We start from the raw sequence: 20,233 nt of genomic DNA on the forward strand, positions 1-20,233 counted from the left end.
AGGCTGGTCTGCAGACATCTTATCCCCCTTGACCTCTCGCCTGAAGAACATGGACAATGACCAGGCAGGAAGCCTTAGCCCAGACTATCTCAGATGCCTGACCTTGCCCACAGGTTTATTAGTCACTCTGTATACTTCTTTCTTTGAGCCCATTTGACCTTGGCCATATTTTCTGCTCCTTGACTTATGCTTCCCTTCCACCATTGCTTCCAGGACTGTCCAGCTCCGCCCTGAGGGCCACTCTGAGCCTCAGGTCACCCTCACTGATTGGTTTTTCTCACCCAGTCCCTCACGCCATGGACTGAGCATAGGTTTTTCCACCCCTCTTTGCCCTGCTTCTCACTCAGAAGCCCCACTGGGAAGGAACTGGTAACCAGTGGAACCTCTAATTGGATTTTTTCTGGATCACCACCAATATTTCTGAGCACCACTGGTTTGCTGGGGTTTAAGGCAGAATCTCTCATCTCTAAGCCAGAGAGAAGGAACAAAGAGAATCACAAAACCTTCCGTGCATCACAGCGGCCTTAGGAAGAGCCCATCATGCTCTGCCATATTTCCATCCTGAATCCCTATTGAGTGTTACTGCCCACCACTCATCCTCAGTTTTCCTCCTCAAAATCTTAGAGGACAATTTCACCAGTGTGAGTGCAACTAAGAATGAACACTGAAGGAGATAAGTAAAAGAATGCTCTTCCCTTATAATGTTGACTTAATATATGAATGAGCCTTATTCCAATGCTAATAGAAGTAAGTTTACAAGCTCCCACCTATTCAGAATGGTTGCAACCTATAATTGCCTGTTCTCACTATGTGATGGAAAGTCTACTGGTCTTGGAATCTAGAGCCTGGATTCTGTTGCGCCGTCTATGACAGCTGAGTCTCGAATGCTTATGTCGTCTGGGAATGACAGTGCTGATCACTGAGTGACTTCTGCCTAACACTCCCTTGCACCCTCATTATTGAGCCAGCTCAGCGCTGTGCTCAGTTCCAGCATGCAGTGAGAAAGACACATCCTTCCTTTCTCAAGTTGCCTACAGGTTCGCTCTCCAGATAACCCTCTCTCTCGAACGGCAAGTGATTCCTGAAGCTTTCTGGTGTGGGTGTCCCTTCTGTCTCATTAGACTGTGAGCCCCCCCCCCCCCGGCCAGGGCAGTGATCGTACCCACTTTCTTCTGTGTCCCCACCATGAGTGGCCCCAAGGTCTGCCCACGGTGGGCACCCACTGGCTTTTAGAAGTCTTTCAGGCCAGGAGGGCTCTTAGCCTACAGTACAAGCTCTTAAAGGCTAGATGGCACTGTTGCTAGAGCCAAATCAGGTGTGTTGGGAAAGAAGGGGGAGGAGGGAAGAGAAACCAGAGCAGGAGGCCCTGGACTGTTGAGTTGCTGAGTTTGACTCAGGCTTATTACAGAGATGCATGAGGACTCCTGCCAGCATGGCTTCAATGGGTCCTCACCACAACCTTGGTAGTGGATAGGAAACTGGACCAATTCTAACTTTATAGAAAAGCAGCTCAGAGAAATCAAGTGCCTGGGCTCAAGTTAAGGGGCAGCTAATGAGCAAGGATTTCTGCCCTCTGTGCCTTGTTGGCATTGCTCTGCCAGGGAGGGCCCCTGGAGTTCACCCAAGGAGGACTGTGGTTGATGGCATGGCTGTCCCAGGACTGTGGCTTGGGTGAACTGGACCCAGTGTGAGCAGAAAAATTAGGGTTTGCAGATAGACTGACTGCGAGGCATCAGGCTAACTTCTGCCTCAAAATATTTACTTTGTGACGAGGGGAGAATGCAGTCAATGTGGAGGAAACAAAGATAACACATACAGGTTCTTTGAAGAACAGTGACTGTAGGTAATTTGTACACTTGCAAGGATCTAAGGTGAATGATTGATATTTCATCTAAAGAATGACTTATTTTGGGATGCTGCTCCGTGGCTGGGTTCTAGCTGTCATTTGTCCGTTGCTTCATTATGTTCACATGTTTCTCATTAAAATGAAACAAATTAAACAAGACCATCCAGTGCAGTAGGCAGGATGAGTGTCATCACTGTGTCTGTTTTACAGATGAAGAATAGAGGCTCAGAAATGGTCACATGGCTGGTCATCCAAACTTCAGCTCAGTCTGAGGCCAGAATCAAATTTCAGCTCTTTGGAAAAACCATGTTTTTTCCAGGCTATGCAGAAATCACAAAATTAGGTGGGCCGTTGTGGATATGAAGGGTAAGGCATCAGAGACTAGGAAGACACCTATTCAGAGTAGTGAATGATTAAGGATATGCAAATGTGCACAAATTCGAGGGAAAATTGATACATCTATTGTTTGTGCTATCTGACTGTATTCTCCTGTTTCCCTAGGATGATGAAGATAAGCTGACCTGGAAAGATCGTTTCCCGGGTTACTTGATGAACTTCGCCTCCATCTTGTTCATGGTAATTTTCTTGATGGAAATCCAGCCTATGACTTATGCATGTAGATCCCGTAGAGCAAACGCCATGGGTGTGTTATTCTAGCATGCTGTGGGGATAGTGAGGGGCTAGGAAAGATGAAGCCACGGTCCTGTCTAAACAGGGAGGATTTTACCTGACAGTGGGGTGCTATGGGTGCCAGCCACCAGAAGAGGGAAAGGGGATTCCCTCAGACCTGGGTTGGGGGTCAGTGGCCTTCCGTGGCTACGGAAGGGGTTCTGTCTTTCCAGATACAAGAGGGTAGGGAGATTCTATCTTCCCAGTCCTGCACACAGGGTTTTGAAGTTAGAACTTCCGGGGGTGGGCTGTGAGATGGTGCCTTCCATGTTGAGAAAAACCAAGGCCTTGGAAGAGGTGGCCCAGGTAAGATGGCTGCAGAATTGTGGAGGCCTGTTGGGGCTGTGGGTTGGCTCTCCCTGAGGGTTTGTGGGATAGAACAGAGCCTGGAAACCACAGAGGACAGCAAGCTTGGGCTCTGTGCGAGCCTGATTCTTAAGCTCCCCTATAGTTGTGTCTGTTTCCCTATGTTCTCCCTTAGAGTTTGGAAGAGCCTTTTCAAAAGACCCACATGGGTCTCAGCTGTGTCAGGGAAGATGAGGAACAGGTGGGATTCATGTTCAAGTCAGATCAATAAAATGGTAGCAGTTCATTCCTGGGAGTCAGGTTGGGTGAGATAACTGTGAACAGAGCAAGGAGACCCCAGATCTTCTTGTCCCTGAAGCTCAGGTCCCTGAGACCTCTGTTCCCCCTTTATGGGTAGATTCCTTCTAGTAGCCAAGACTGGAACTTCTGTTTTACAAAGGAGAGCTGTGTCCTTACAGCATTTCTAAGCAGGACTACACATTAGTTGTAGGGTCAGGGGAGGATTGCTTATTCTGGGACTGAAATCACAACCATTTTCTGGATCTCGTTGCCAGTGTTACCTCTGGCCCTGACCCGAGGTGATTATAGCTGGTGTGCTCCTGGAACACAGGAACCATGTCTTAGTCTCAGAGATTTAAAAAGAGAAGGACTCCTAGGCACCTTTTATATCAGCGCCTCGTTTCACAGATGAAGTACAGAGGGGATGGGTGCCTTGCTTTGCCAAAACAGATTTTGCATTCCTTACCTTCTCATTGCTTAAGAAGAGCAAGGCGTGCAAAATTTATTCAAGAATATGTGGTGAATCACAATGTGTTAAGCTGGAATGATGTAAAGTTTAATTTAGCATTTCAGAGCCTCCCACAATGTGCACACTGTCGTCAAAGAGTTTGTTCATTCATTCAAGAAATATTCAAGGGGGAGGGGCGCTCGGCTGGCTCAGTTACTGGAGTGTGTGACTCTTGATCTGGGTGTTGTGAGTTCAAGCCCCATGTTGGGTGCAGAGATTACTTAATATAAAATCTTCTTAAAAGGAATTTAAAAAATATATGTAACAGGTGCCAGCTATATAGTCGACACTGTTCTTAGGCATTAGGGATAGAGTAGAAAATAAAATAATCTCTTCTTTAAGGATTTTACAGATAACAAATATGTACATAAACAAGGAAATTGGTAAGTGAAATAGACTTCTATCTCCCGTAGCGGTAGGTTAGGATATTTGTAGCATCCCATCTTGCTGAACATAAGAAATATATATGGATGAATGCATTTTTCATTCTTTTTAAAGCCTTGAGGGTCTAATAAGTTAGTAAAGAATACTAAGCTATTGCTAGTACAGATCCATCTAAGGGAAATGGATCCAAGGAGACAAATACTTGGCATCAATATTGCTTTTGCCTTGAGGACATTCTCCCATCTAGGCAAACGTGGGCTTTGGATTTTGTGGTTTTCTGGTGCAGAGAGGATAGAAATTGGGGTGCGGTTGGCTCAAATTGGAGATGCTAACAGGAAGTTCTCACTAAGCCTGGAACTCCACAAAGATCTATACTCTAAGAATAAAGGTGAAGTAGAACTAAACCCACCCCCACACTTTCGGGACTGCAGAGAACATTGCTCTGGCTCTAAGCAGAACAGCGGGAAACAGGGAAACAAAATCCTGTCCCGAAGGAGTGGCCATGGACAATCCCCATCGTAGACTTCCAGCCCAGTTTTTCACTTGAGAAGACCCAGGAAGCTCAGACTCTGAATGTGGCCAGGGAAAGTTGTGCTTCCGGTACCCAGCAGAAGCAATCATATGTTCTCTCTGTGGGAAGGCAGATTTACACCCTTTCTCAAAAAAATCCCCCCAAAAGAATTTTTTTAAGGTCAAAGAAGAGAAGGCAGTTAAAAATAATCAATTATACAGAAGCTAAACACAATGAGAGAGAACCAGTGTGGAGAGACAGCAAAAACTAAAGATACTGGAAATACTCAGTCACAGGTCCAAATACCCAGTTTGAAAATATCTGCAAAGAATAAGAAACTATTTTAAAGATTTTATTTGCTTATTTGTCAGAGAGAGAAGGAGAGAGAGAGAGAGCATGCACAAGCAGGAGGAGTGGCAGGCAGAGGGAGAAGCAGACTCCCCAGGGAGCAGGGAGCCCGATGCAGGACTGGATCCCAGGACCCTGGGACTATGACCTAAGCTGAAGGCAGACACTTAACCAACTTAGCCACCCAGGTATCCCTAAAATAAGAAACTTTTAAAAATGACCTAAGGATTTGAAAACCAGCTAATAAATCTTCTGGAAATGAATATATATCAATGAATGTGAATATATAATATATAATAATATATCACACACACACACACACACACACACACCCCAGGGACGGGTTTAAAACCAATTAGACATAGCTAAAGACATCATTCGTGAACTGCAATTCAGGTTAGAAAAAATTAGAAAAAAAAGATTGAAAATTCAAAATAGAAAGTAATAGAGTGAGAGGATTTCACTTGTATTTAATTGCACTACTGGAGGAAGAGGTGAGAATAGTAATGAATGATACACTGACTGGTGGTCTCCTAGTTGGCTAGTTCTGCTAACAGAATTCCAATTCAGAGATTGAAGAATCCCAGTGAAATTCAAGCAGGAAAAATAAAAAGGACTCTATCTCTATGAAACCATAGAATGTATGAGACACAAGAAAAATCCCAAATGCAGTAAAAAATCAAAAGACAAATTACCCTTAATGAAGACTGTTTGATCAGCCATTGATTTCACATAGCAGTTGGAAGTCAGAATACGGGGACGTGTGTATCTTCATGCACTGAAAAGAAAATAGTTGCTAACCCAGAATTCTATACCCAAGAAAAATGTAATGTAGAAGTATTAGTGTAAAATAAAGATATTTATAGCCAAACAAAAGCTGAGGGTTTGCAGCCAACTGAATCTTTCACTAAAGGAAATCCCAAGAATGTTCTTTGAATGTGATCCCATCTGGAAAACCACAGTTTTAAGAAGGAATGAAGAAAAAATTGGTAAATATGTGGGAAAACCTATGTGGTATTTGACTGTAAACAAGGATGATGGTGTCTCATAGGGTTAATAATAAGATAGAGGGGTGCCTGACTGGCTCAGTCAATAGAGCATAGAACTCTTGATCTTGGGATTGTGATTTCAAGCCCCACACTGGGTGTGGAGCCTACTTAGAATAAAAAAAAATAAAGTAGAATTACATTGTACACATTAATAATAGCATATAAGTTGAATGGGCAGTAATGAAACAATAACATTGTAAGGTCTTTATATTTCCTCCATGAGAATTTATAAGGAAGCAAAAAAGCTGAGAATAGTCAAAATGCCCTTGGGGCAGATGAGTGGCTCACTCTGTTACGCATCCAATTCTTTTTTTTTTTTATTTCTTTTATGTATTTATTTAACATATAATGTATTCTTTGCTTCAGGGGTACAGGTCTGTGAATCATCAGTCTTACACAATTCACAGCACTCACCATAGCACATACCCTACCCAATGTCCACACCCAGCCACCCCTACCTCCCTCAGCAACCCTCAGTTTGCTTCCTGAGATTAAGAGTCTCTTACGGTTTGTCCCCCTCCCTGGTCCCATCTTGTTTCATTATTTTTCCTCCCTACCTCCCACAACCCCTTGCCCTGCCTCTCAAATTCCTCATATCAGAGAGCTCATATGATAATTGTCTTTCTCTGATTGACTTATTTCACTCAGCGTGATACTCTCTAGTTCCATCCACGTTGTTGCAAATAGCAGGATTTTAGTTTTTTGATAGCTGCATAGTATTCCATTGTGTGTGTGTGTGTGTGTGTGTGTGTGTGTGTGTGTGTATACATCATATCTTCTTTAACCATTCATCTGTTGATGGACATCTAGGTTCTTTCCATAGTTTGGCTATTGTGGACATTGCTACTATAAACATTCAGGTGCACGTGCCCCTTCGGATCACTACATTTGTATCTTTAGGGTAAATACCCAGTAGTGCGATTGCTGAGTCATAGGATAGCTCTATTTTCACCTTTTTGAGGAACCTCCATGCTGTTTTCCAGAGTGGCTGCACCCACTTGCATTCCCACCAACAGTGTAGGAGGGTTCCCCTTTCTCCACATCCTCACCAGCATCTGTCATTTCCTGACTTCTAATTTTAGCCATTCTCTGACTGGTGGTGAGGTGATTTATCTCACTGTGGTTTTGATTTGTATTTCCCTGATGCTGAGTGATGCTGAGCACTTTTTCATGTGTCTGTTGGCCATTTGAATGTCTTCTTTGCAGAAATGTCTGTTCATGTCTTCTGCCCATTTCTTGATTGGGATATTTGTTCTTTTGGTGTTGAGTTGGATAAATTATTTATAGATTTTGGATACTAGCCCTTTATCTGATATGTCATTTGAAAATGTCTTCTCCCATTCTGTTGGTTGTCTTTTGGTTTTGTTGACTATTTCCTTTGCTGTGCAAAAGCTTTTGATCTTGATGAAGTCCCAATAGTTCATTTTTGCACTTGCTTCCTTTGCCTTGGTGATGTTCCTAGGAAGAAGTTGCTGTGGCTGAGGTAGAAAAACATCTTTATTTTGTGCTAAATTTTCCTTAATTTTTTCATTTAAAAAAAAAAAATCCTCAGTCTTCTAAAGAGAAGTGCTTGGCACTGCCCTAAAACAAGGCGTGGAGTGGGAGATAAAGGGTTACAATGGTGTTTATAAAAAAGTGAGGTTTGCTTATAGAATTAGGGTAAGCCAAAGGCACCTACTGCAACACACAGGAGTCCTGAATATCCTTTCCTTCTTCACCCCTGTGACTACATCTTAGCAGAAGGTGCCAAGGTCATGGTCATGGGGAAAGTTTTAGGGATGCCAGTCTGCCAGATCAGCTGGGGTAATTTTCATGGGATGGTGAGAGCAAAACAATGGCCCAGGGCTGTGTTTCTTTTCCTCACCTGTGACAGAGGCCAGCCTCTTCCCTACCTGTTACAGAGGACAAAAGTGAATTTCCTCTTTCTTCTCCAACCCAACATGTTGAGCTACAGTTTCTGTCCTTTTTTTTTTTTTTTTAAGGTTTATTTATTTATTTGAGATAGATAGAGAGAGAGAACTTGAGCAGGGGTGGGGGCAGAGGGAGAGAGAATCCCAAGCAGAGTCCCTGCTGAGGATAGAGCCCACTCGGGGCCCCACCCCACAACACCGGGATCAGGACCCAACTGAAATCAAGAGTTGGATGCTCAACCAACTGAGCTACCCAAGCGCTCCTTTTTTTCCTTTTTGAATTAAACTTGCTTTGTTTCCCTTTTATGTAGGAGGAGATTATCAAAAGCAGTGTCCTGGCTCTAGGCTAGGAGCCTGAGCCTCCCTCCCACATGCCCAGGACAGTCATTTACTTCTACTTGGGAATTGGGAACCAGCTTCCAGAAGCCACCTCCTTCACCTGGCTTGTGGCAAGGGCCCCCTAATAGTGCACCTAGAGATGATCATCTAACTCATCTTTTTAAAATCTAGATCAAATCTCATGTCATTTCTCTGCTCAAAACTGTCTTAAGCATCGGCCTCTTATGAAATATAGAAGCCAGCATCCTCTGTACATCCTTGCATGTCCTTGTCCTATGTCCTCCTCTCCAACCCCACCCCTCCCTTGCTTTCTTCTTTACCTACCCTCTGCCTGGAAGCCCCTTCCCTCAGACGACCCCCCTCAAGAGCCTTGCTGAAATGTCACCTCCTTACCTACGACTTTCCTCACCACCCTCTCTTAAGCTGCAACCTGTCCCACTACTCCTGTTTTGCTTTATTTGTTTCTACAGTATTTATCACACCAGTTATACTATCTGGTTGATGTTAGTTGGTAGTTGGTTGTCTGTCTTTCCCCTCTAGAAGTGCCATGAGGGCAGAAAGTCCTGTGTTATTTGTTTGTGACTATATCCCTGCCACTTAGCATGGTGACGGGCACACAGAAGGCACTCAAGACATATCTTATAAATGGCTGAGTGAGAATATAAGTTAATTAATCAGATTAATAAAGTTGCCAGGGACAAGTTATTATGTCAGTGATAAAGCCATCAGTGTGTGTATGGTTTAAAATTGAGCCACTAATTCCATATCCCGCTTTAGACTGGGTACACTCCTGCTTGTTAGCCCCAGGTTGCTTCTGATTTTTACATTTCTGCTTGCTTTTTAAAAATTCTTTTCCCCAAGCCTTTCTCATAGGAAACTGACCCAAAACTACTTCCGTAGGATTTTCTCTAATCCCTCTGCTCTCTGTTCAGAGCATAGGAAGCACATGAGCTGAGCCTGTACTCTGTCCAGCTGCTACAAGGCTCATCTTTGTATATGTGCAATGATTTTCTCAACTTTGATTCAGAATACAAGACCTGGAGGGTGGGGTCCAGACCCATTCTCCTTCCTGTCTCTCATAGCATTAAATAAGACTCTGGACTCCATAGCCTGGCTTTCGTTACAGTTTGGCTCTGTCTACAAGTAAAGCTACAGGATCAGAACACAAATAGCAATGGGGACCATGGTGTGTTCCATGTACTTGAGAGCTAGATTCCTAGAGCTAGGGACCAGCCAATCTTTACCAAGCAGGTTCTATAGTGAGGCAGTGCTGTGAAAATGACACGAGGTGCAGAATGCAGTTACAAGACCAATCCCCACTTTTGGCCTATTTGGAGGGAAACCGATCACAAACATGAAATATACCCAGTGTATATTTGCTGAATTTAATAAGCAAAATGAACATTGCAGCCAGAGTGGTGAAAACAGTGCTGGATTTAGTACTAGAGGACATGTGTTCTAATGTCAGGATGGGATTGTAGGCCTGGGAGCCACAGAGGAGGGTTCAGGTCCTGTATGGTTAGTAAATCACATCCACAAAAGCCATATTTTATGCTATTGCTATAAGAATTACTGCTCGTGAAGATGGGCATTGAATAACAAAATTGAGAGGACACAACTAGATTAGTTCATGATGATGGTCCCACTGTTAGCATCCCAGCTTTGCCAGAACTGTCCAGACCTTGGACCCATCACATTGCTGCTTCTCAGGCCTCAGTTTCCTTATATATGAGATTAGAGGCTGGATTGGGATGATTCCTGAAGGCCTAAGTCCTTTAACTCTTACCAGAATCCCAGATATGAGGGTTGTAGTCCAGGCCTTGTGACCTTGAACAAATCTCTTTACTTTCCATGCCAGTTTCCTCATCAAAGTGGTCACAGGACGGGGCTGGTGTTCTCCAGGCTCTTTCAGCTTGAGAACTGTGATCCTTGTGGGAACTACTGAAAGACAGGTCAGAGCCTGGTTTCTCTAGTGGCATGGGAAATCAGGGGCTGAGAAGTTAGGGTCAAAAGGAACATCAGCAGAGGACTAGGGAAGGGTGTGTTGGAGGTAGGGCTGAGGAGACAGGGAGGGTGGGAAAAAGGGCTTTCGTGAGAGAGCAGTGCCTCTAGAACTTGAATGGGAATCTTGTTCAAGTGTAGATTCTGAGCCAGTGTGTCTGGAGCCGTGCTTGAGACCCTGCATTGTCCCTCAAGCTCCTGGCTGATACAGCAGGTCCACAGATCACACAGTGGGTAGCAACGAAGACACGAAGAATTTTCTTCCTTCCCCAGTTGAGCAGCTGAGCCTCTTGGAGAAGAATAGAAGCTGATCTCCTCCCCACTCATTCCTCCATGCTCCAGCCCCAAGACCCCAAAGCCAAGGATGTTTTTGCCATTGTTGTTTTCCTCCAGACCCACCCCCAGATGCACACACACTCACTCTTTGATGCCCTGGCCTCCCCCACCCCCCGACTCTTATCAATACCGCCATCACTGGCCTTTGCTGCAAAAGTGATTTTGGGGGAAAAGAATCTCACACCACGTTTTCCAGGCCCTTACTGTCTGGCAGTGACAATCCCAGAGGAACAGGAAGTGAAAATGTCTATATTGCTGGAGAACAGCGATGTCATGTCCAGGATTTCCCACTTCCATGGGTCGTCATTCCCCCCCTAGTCCTGGAGGCTGGGGCTGCTGCTGCTCCCACCCCCACCCAGCATCAGAAGAGGGGCCTCCCACACAGTGTCCTTCCCATCTGACCTCTCCTCCACCCTGACACCCCCTGGACTCAGAGAACATTGCCATCCTGCCTGCCTTCACATGGTGGCCCAGAGGACAAATACTAATATTTGTATAGCTTGCAGGGATAATCAGCTAAGGCTGCATCCCCAGGCATCCCCCCAGGGGTCTGATGATGTTCACACCTTGATTCTTCTGCAACCCATTCCCCATTTGCTCACCAGTGTCCTGCACACTGCTTGAAAAACATTGCCTGAGCCAGGGCCCCCTCCTCCCTTTCCCTCTCCTCCATACCCCCTCCTCCCCTTCTTTCTCGGGAGGGAACATGTAGTCCAGGACAATTTGTAGTTTCAGATGGAACATTTTCTCCCCCCATGTGTCCATGTAGCTCTCCATAGCCAGTGCCAGCCCACCATGCCCTGACCCCAGGGGGAGTACTATCTGAACAGCCTTCCCTGTGGAAAGAATTCTAAGAAGACTTCACTTGACTGACACGAATTAGAATTTTGCTCGGAGCAGGTTATACACCTAGACATTCCGTGTTCTCCCTCTGCCCTCTCTGAGAGCTTACTCAGGCCACTTTCTTCCCCTGACATCCTCATGCTTCATGGAAATGTGTTTTCCTGGGTTGTGATGGGAGAGGGAAGGGGCTCGTCTGGGAGAGTGATTTATTGTTCTCAGGTTCTAGAAGGAGGAAGTGGAGGACCCTTAGAGGTCCAGTGGCTGGGAACCTTTCCTTTCAACGTGAACAGCCAGAGGTTTTGGCACCAAATGAAAAATCTGAGTCCTCCATTACCGTTGCCTGGTAGAGAAATCTTAGTGTGATATTTTGTTCACCTGAGGACTGAGAGTCTACAAATCTCACTCCTGGTTTCTCTCCCTTGGTTCTCATTGGGACAGCCTTTCCACACCCAGCGCCTGAAGCTCTAACTCACCGCTTCTCAGCTCAGACGCCTTCCATGGCTCTGTTTCCCTGCACTGAGAGTCCATCCCATTACCCCACCTGGTCAGCTTGCTCCTCTGTACCCAGTTCCTTCACTGAGCACACAATACCTCTCCAGTAGTCCTCACCGTGGGTTAGTAAGAGTTCAGCTTACCTGCGTAGTTGACTAGAAGCTCCCTAGTGAAGGAAACCATGTTGCGTGTGCCACACACCCCTCAGTGTCCAGCGTTTTCACTCTTAGGGTTTTGTGTGTGTTGTTAACCATTTGGCATCTGATAAAAATGGAAGACTCACTCTTGTGGACAGTGCACCTGTCCTCAGGCTTGGCACGTGAGTTCAAAGGGTGCACATGAGTGGACTCCATATCCATAGTTTCTGATGTAGCAGCTAGAACAGTTGGCTGGGCAAGTAGAACCTGCTCAGTACTTGTCCACTGGGCACTGACTCTCCCTGTTTCCCAAACAGATTGCCCTGACTTTCTCCATTGTCTTTGGGGTCATCGTGTATCGCATCACGACTGCTGCAGCCCTGTCTCTCAACAAGTCCACACGCTCCAATGTCCGGGTGACAGTGACAGCAACGGCAGTCATCATCAACCTTGTGGTCATCCTCATCCTGGACGAGATCTATGGTGCCGTGGCCGTGTGGCTCACCAAAATCGGTACTGTGTCACCAAACCCCATTTTGCCCCAGGCCTCCTCAAACGTGGTCAATTCAATGTGTGCAAGGTTTTTGGTGGTGGTGACCGAAAAGGAAGAAAAGGGACAGGGACAAAATGCTTTGTGCAATGCATTTTAATTGGGGAAATGAGGAAGTATGGTGGTTCTGTACTTCCCCTGAGAATCATCCATGGGGTCTCTTCCTTTTAGCCCAGCCTAGAGACAAGATGGGTTGAACACTTCCTGCTAAGAATTGCAGAGTTTTAGCCCTCCTCACTTTCCCAGGAGTGTTTACAGAGTCGAGAAAGCTCTTGATATTTGAGCCCTGGGAGGGTCTTATCTATCCCCATATTGCCGAGGCCCCAGAAAATCCACACATTCCCCATGCACTGAGCAGACTTCAAAGAGGCATATCAGACTTCCCCAGCTTCAAGCCAGTGAGAAAATGTGGTGGCCTCAGTATTCAGACGTGTCATTTGAGCTGCAACCTGCTGTTGCCTGAGCGCCACTTTTTGGCATTTGTGTTCATTAGGAGGGGGTGGGCTGAGAGCTGAGACCCTTTCCTCATGGCACGTATCCTGGGTGGCCTAGAGGCATGCATCTCTTTCCCCGATTGAATTTGGGCATGGGGAATGTCAGCCTCTCACTAACCTCAGCAAAGTTGAATTAATGATATGATATCTTTAATTCACTGACCAGTTAGAAGCTAGACACTTGACAGACTGACCCCCATCTTTAAGAGAGCCTTCCCTTCTAAGAGGATCAGAAAATTCCAGAAAGGTTTCCCTAATTCCAGTCAAAAGGACTCTTTCGGTGCCTTTCCCTGGTCCTGGGCTCTACTCACAGTGGGCATTGATTTTGGGTTTCCATGTGGCTCTAGGCAAGGTGCCATCTAGAGTAGAGGTCTGCTCCCTTTAGGCGTGTGCACGTTTATAAGTGTTTTCTGTGTTCCTTCATAAGGTTCTTGAGAAAAGTCAGCAGAGGATGTTGCTTTGGTGTGTTTAGTGGTATGTGGGATTCTATGGAAGCACTTAGGGAGGGCTCCAACACTCCTGGGGGCTCAGGAGAGGCTTCCAAGACAAGGACATCACATTGGATTGCTCACAGATAAGTGGTCTTCACACAGGCAGGTGCACAGGGAGGAGGAAGCAAGCAGGAGGACAGGAGGTTCCTGGCAGAGGGAACAGAATGAGAGGGAGAGATCAGATCCCTCAGGAACAGGAAAGGCACGTGGAGGGGTGCATGTGGGCTGGGCCTGGATGATGGCGACAATGGGTAGAATTTTGGTGCCAGGGAAGGAGCCGAGAGCTCAGCCTATGGAAGAAGGAAAACACGAAGTGTGTCCAGGATGTGCGAGGAACCCAGTATGGCAGTTCCTTTTGGGTCTGTGGCACGTCCAGGGCACAGCAGAGTGGGGGCTGGACCCAGAGCATTGACTGAGAGCTGAGTTTTCTGTGGAAGACCTTGGATGTCACTGAGAACTCTGCTTATTTTCATAGACAGGGAGAAAGTGTTTGCTAGAGCTCAAAGGGTCATCCAATAAAAACTACCCATCTTTCTGGCCTGATTGCTGAACAAGCTGAGAAGTAAGGAAAGGCAGACGTAGGCAAAGGCCAAGATTTCACTTTTAAAGCTAAAAATGGCTATGTGGGAGGAAGCAGCTTAGCAGGAGAGCAGATAGGCTTCCTAATACCAGATGACAGATAGACTTCCCTGCCCGGGGCTGGCAGCAGAGGACAGGGAAGCCTGGGAAGTCTTAGGACATTGGGGGTGAGAGGGCCAGAAGAACACCTGCTTCCTGCAGGCCCTTAGCTCCCCAGAGGAAGGGCAGAGGAAATGGGTGGATGAGGAATGCCAATGTCACCTTCCAGACAGACCAATGAGATAAGCTTCTGTCCCCCAAGAGGGGAAATGAATAAGGTAGGGGAGACAGGGTAGGGCATGACGACTAAGCCCTCTCCCTCCCTAATATGGGTGACATCAGGAGTGGAAGGAAACGTTCCCCATTTCCCACAAGGGCTCTGACCTCACACCACTGGGGTTTTTGAAGAGGGTGACACGATTGGAGCTGGATATTTGCAGAACTGTCCCGGCAAGGACTTAGGATGCCTCTAAGAAGAGAGAGACGGGAAGGCCTAATGCAAAGGAGATTGCTGAACATGTAGGTAGGAAGGAAGGAGAGAGGATCAGGAAACCAGTGACGATGCAGAAACGTCTCCCTGCCACCCGTCTGCAATACTTCATATCACCTGTCTTCCATAGCTCTAGAGACTGGGAGGCCTAGAAACTAGAGTGTGGCCTGCAGTGCAAACCTTACTAACAAGTATTTAGTGAGCACCTCCCATGCACAAGGCTGGGCAAATTCTCTTTGCATCGGGCTGTGAAACACTTCCCATACCGTGAAGCTACATCCACTGTTTGTAATAGCACTCCCTCCCTCACCCCAAAAGGTCGGCCTCCTTCTGGCTGAGAAGCCAGGGGTCAGGAAGGAAGCCTGTGCCGTGGAATGGCGATGAAATTCTAACAACTCCAGTTTGTTCTTTGTGATAGTGATACTCATAAAGCAGCTTTAAACTTAAAAGAATTCCATTATCCCATTTTATCCTCACAAAAACTGTGTGTGGTCAGCAAGGGAAGTATTAGATCCTCATTTTACTAAGGTTCACACTCACATTGTCCCTCTGAAATGCAAATACCTTTTGTGTGACGCTGACATGAGTTTCTTACTGTCTGGAGAGAAGTGGTGTATTGGGTCTCCGTGCAGTAACCGACATGGGCCTCGTCCCCAGATGGCTGCTCTTGTCTGCCTTATACTGGATATTCCCAGAGGGCTCAGAGAGGTGCTTTTGTATAGTGGAGGGGCCACTCAATTTGGGAGCCCAGTGGAAGGAAACTTTGAGCACTGGGCCTGGTTCCTTCTCCCTCCCAACTCCCACAGATGTGTGGCTTTGAGCAAACAGGGTGCTTTTCTGGAATGAAAATTTTTGGTCCTTTCTTCGTCATTTTCCTCCTTCCTGTCCATGGGTCGTCCCCTCTGTGTCAGCTGTTGTCATAGCCTAAGGACTAAGGACTGTGCCGTTGTCTTTAGCCCCTTTCTCTGGGCCTCTAGCTTAGAAATCCTGCCCAGGCAGTCTTTCTCAAACCTCCCTGGGCTGGGGGAGGGGAGAACCACTCCCGTCAGCACCCCTCCCCCCACCACCAGCTTCCTTTTGGTCTTGGGTCAAATATCAACTAGCATTTGAGGCCCTTGGCCACCTTCTTCCCAGTGTCCTCCTCCACCCTGGCAACCCATGCCACTCACGGTCACACGCAATCACCCTGGTTCCCACCTCTGTGTTGTGCTTAGGCTGCTGTAGGCACTCTAACAGCCCTCAGTGACCCTCCTTTTAAATGACCTCGAGAGGCCTGCCTCCCGTATCCTTTTCTGGACACTCAGGCCTCGGGGAGTTTCCTCATACCCGCTTCTGAACTCCGGTGCAGATCATGTGTTCCCTAGTCCACCCACATCCGGATGTGGAACGTCTGCTTTGTGCCAGGCACAATTCTGGAAACAGCCATAGACAAGGAAGACATGGCCCTTGGTCTCACCGTGCTTACCCCGTAATAAGGGAAAGATAGGCAGTGAGCGGGAACATTCCCCAGAGGGTGAGAACAGTCATGGGACCGTCGTGTGGTGCTGTGCGCTATGGTCAGGTGGTCGGGAAAGGCCCGTGGAGGTGGTAACATGGTGGCTGAGACTGGGGCGGCAGGAAGGCACCAGCACACCACACACCTGGAGGGAAGTCTCTAGGAAGAGGGGACACCACACCATAGACTGGTGGCCCATAAACTAGCAGGTACAAGTAAGCTTGGGCGCCTTATCTGCTCCACCCCCGTCTTTTCTCATCGCTGGACTCGTGTCTGTGTTTACGAGTCTTAGAACAGATGAGGCTCTGCCAGCGTAAAAAAACTAACCTCAAAATCTCAGGTGCGTGATGCGCAGTTGTTTATCTGTACCCGCTCATGCTCCATGTCCGGCGTAACAGGGCATGGGGCGTGGGCTCACACAGAAGCCTCACGCGGATGCCATGTTGGCTGTGAGACGCTGCGGGCCGGAAGTGCCTCCCTCACTTCCGGTCACGGCACGCTGGCTGGAGCGGCCTGGCTGGAGCGGCCTGGCTGGAGAGCCGGGGAAATGTGTGGAAGTGCGTGGACGTTCCGCGAGCGGGCAGGGTCACTGCTGCTGGCTCCTGCCAGGCCGCCGAGCCCTGAAGGACAGCCGCTCGCGCTTGCCATTTCTTTGTATACACTACATGGGGCCTGCCTCCCAGTAGACCTTAGCACAGCTTTGTCGATGCCTTTATTGGCTAAATCCATCTCTCTCTCCATTGGTGCCCTCGAAAATTTGTTTTCAAGAAATGCCCGTAGGCTAGGCACCCTGCTAGTCACGGTGGGTGCTACAGCGAGCATTTATGCATTGGGGATTTCCTGTTTACCGGAGGATTTGAGGAAATTTTGAGGTGAAGAACGTACATGCAAAGTTGTCTTGATGGGCCAGTGACTGAGAGCTGCAACCAAGGCATCAGAAGACTTGACGTGTCCTTAATGGCAGAGGGTGGGTGTGAGTCCATGAACAAGTGGAGGTGGAGGTGCCCAGTGGGGTGGCCGGTGCACCTACGGGCAGAGGTGTGGCTGCAGAGTCCCCAAGGGCTCCCTGGGGACAGAAAGCTGTGAATAATGCCACCTAATGGAACGAGGATTCTGCTGGACTTAGGGGCTTCCTTTGCTATTCTCACGCTGGTTTAATACCCATCTGGCTTCTTGCCCCAGAGCTCCTGATTGATGAGGAGGCTGTGACGACCGCCTTGCTCACCGGGTGCAAGCAGCTGGTGTAAACAACCCCAAGTTCCCAAGTGTTTCCTGCAAGGCTGGGTGGTGAAGACTGATTTCTTGGGAGCATCTCCCAACAGGCTCAGACATCAAGCCAATCCGAGGTCCATTCTTGCCACAAATATTTGTCACCAAAAAACCCCAGAATTTGCTAGGAGTTGGCTCTGCAGTGGTAGATAAAGACAGTGATTGTCTCCTTGGCTGCCTTGTAACAATGGTCACTGGCTTGAGTGCAAGACACAGTGTTATCTGGTGGCTGCGCAGCACTGGTGAGGCAGGGAATGAGCTAGAACCTGCGGTGGAGGGATGGGGCTCCTGGGGAAAAGTGAATGAAGCTCGGGGCCTTGGTGGCCAAGACCCTCTGTATAAGATGTGCAGTCCGGTTCAGTAACATCAGTGATGAGTTTGTGAGGATCCCCGTAAATGGGTAGGACAGGATGGTCTCCAGTGATCTGTTCATTCTTTTTTTTTTTTTTTTTAAGATTTTATTTATTTATTTGACAGACAGAGATCACAAGTAGGCAGAGAATCAGGCAGAAAGAGAAGAGGAAGCAGGCTCCTGGCTGAGCACAGAGCCCAGTGCGGAGCTCGATCCCAGGACCTGGGATCATGACCTGAGCCGGAGGCAGAGGCTTAACCCACTGAGCCACCTAGGCGCCCCTGATCTGTTCATTCTTAAAGGGGTCCCAGGTGGTGGTTCTAAGAAAGGCTCTGCCTCCAGGAATGGGAAACAAACCAGAGCTGGCCAGGACATCAGGACGTCAGCTTCCCAGACCAGTCAGCCAGGGCTTAGCTGTCTTGGGAGGCCAGGGGATGAGGTAAGGTGGCAAAGGTCACCAAGTGGATGAGCTTGAGGGGTCTGCTTTGTTCCTACTCTGTTCTGCTGCTATCCCAGAATTCCACAGAGTGGGTATCAACAGTGGAAATGGATTTTCTACCCTGGAGGCTGGAAGTCCGAGATCAAGATGACGGCAGAGTTGGGAAGATGTCCTGTCCCAGGCCACAGATGTCTGGCTGTGTCTGCCCATGGCAGAGGGAGTAGGGAGCTCTATGGAGCCTCTTTAATCAGGGCACTGATCGCTCTCATGAGGGCTCCATCCTCCCAAAGGCGCCACCTCCTGATACTGTCACATCAGGGATTAGGTTTTCAGCATGTGAATTTGGGACGGACACAAACACGCAGACCATAGCAGCTTTCTCCTTGGGACATGGGGAGATAGCATGCCTTTGAGGCAGCAAGCTCCTGAGCCCACATGGAGAGAGCAGAACTAGTGCTCCCGAAAACTGCAGGGTCTTCCCCTGCCCCATGTAGGCATGGGTTCGCCTTGGCCTGGAAGGGGTGCCTGTCTGCACTCTAGCTGTGGACATTCTTCTAGCTGGAGGCAGAGTGGGGGAGGCAGGGCTCACAGCGGGCTTCTAGACCAAATCACCCAGGTGCCAGCCGCTCCTTTGTCTCAGGATAAGTCTTGATCTCTAGCCCCACCACCTCTGCCTCCTCCTCCTCTCCCTTCCAAAAATGTGTGTGCAGTGCTGGTTGTATGTGGAGCTGAGCAGTTCACCCTTCACTCTCCCAGGTACAGGGTTGGGCTTCTTGTAGGTCCTCAAAGAATGGTGGTTGTGTCCAGTCAGAGTTTCCAATTCTGAAAATGGCTGTGTTTGTGAGTTGTTTAAACACTGCGAATGTCCTGCTGCATTGCTGCCCTGGAGGCCCCGAGTTGGGGCAGGGACGTGAACAAAAGGAGGGGGTAGGGTAGAGGACCTGGTTGTAATGGAGCTCCCACCACCTATGTGGGGCACCGGTGGGCATAGCACATATATTGTGCCACCGAATCTTCACCGTAGGGCCAGGAATTGGTCATTGCTTTCATTTCACTTCTGGGAAGCCTGAGGAGGTTTAGGAGCTTGGCTCGTGAGCACGTGGTTAGTGGGGTGTGTGTGTGTGTGCATGCGCACGCGCGCGCGCACACCTGCCAAACACTGCTCAAAGCACTTTCTGTTTATCAGTATATTTAATCCCCAGAAGAGCCCCCAGGATGTCGGGAGTCTTAACATGTCCATCTTAGAGTCAGAAGACTGAGCCACAGAGAGATGAAGAACAGGCCCAAGGTCTTGGGGTAGTGGGGGTGAGCTGGGCCTCAGTGCAGGGACCGTGAGACGCTCTACAGTCTGGTAATACGTAGCTGTCCTTAATCTCAGGAAAGTTCAGAGGTGTTGAGAAAGGAAAAGAAAACACCGTGAGAGGCTCTAGGTTTACAAGGCAATGCCCCCACCCACATGGGTGCCAGGTGGTAGGGGTCTCCAGAGAGCAGGGGGACTCAGAGGGAACAAGCCCTGCGTGCCCTGTCCCCTGCCTCCTAGGCCCGCACACACGAGGACACCTGTGTAGGTTCACAGACTTTGGGGTCCCTCACGCATTATTAAATTAAAAAAATTTTTTTTCGAAGAATTGAAATGCCTCAGTGTAAAATTTTGTAGCCAGTTCTAAGCTCTCCCCAGGGGAAAGTCAGTCTATTACTGTCAAGGAGAAGGAGAGAGAGAAGGGGAAAAGGGGGAGGAAGCTCAGCGCCAGAGGCTGTCAGACATCGAAAATTCTTTTAAAGAACATCTTGAACATTCATGCGTGGGTTTAATTTTCCATCAGATGTGGACAACGTGTGTTTTCAGAGTCAGGGGGAAGCGCTGCTTTGTTGGCTCTGAGCGTGGGGACAAGGGGAGGTGGCTTCACTGGGGCCCGAGCCTGCTCGGGAGCAGGAACGTACTTTCCCCAGGAGGGATACGTGGAGATGCATGTGGATGTGTGTGGGCAGGGATGTGTGCCTTCCTGGGGTGGGGTTTGGGGGCGTGTGGAGACCGTAGTGCTGGTAATTTGAAATCTGGCCTGAGAGGTCTGCAGGG

General features: G+C 48.0%; 1 protein-coding gene across 1 annotated transcript in view; it reads left to right on the forward strand.

Annotated features, from left to right (window-relative positions):
* The window catches only part of ANO2 (anoctamin 2), a 357,148-nt gene that overhangs the window by 281,850 nt on the left and 55,065 nt on the right, over positions 1 to 20,233 (forward strand). The window contains exons 15-16 of the mRNA XM_032874339.1: positions 2,348 to 2,422; positions 12,276 to 12,471. Coding sequence (XP_032730230.1) covers positions 2,348 to 2,422; positions 12,276 to 12,471 — 271 coding nt within the window. The remainder of the gene's footprint in view (positions 1 to 2,347; positions 2,423 to 12,275; positions 12,472 to 20,233) is intronic.

This window comes from Lontra canadensis, unplaced genomic scaffold, assembly GCF_010015895.1.
Source record: "Lontra canadensis isolate GAN:19392208 unplaced genomic scaffold, GSC_riverotter_1.0 scaffold53, whole genome shotgun sequence".
Lineage (NCBI taxonomy): Eukaryota > Metazoa > Chordata > Mammalia > Carnivora > Mustelidae > Lontra > Lontra canadensis.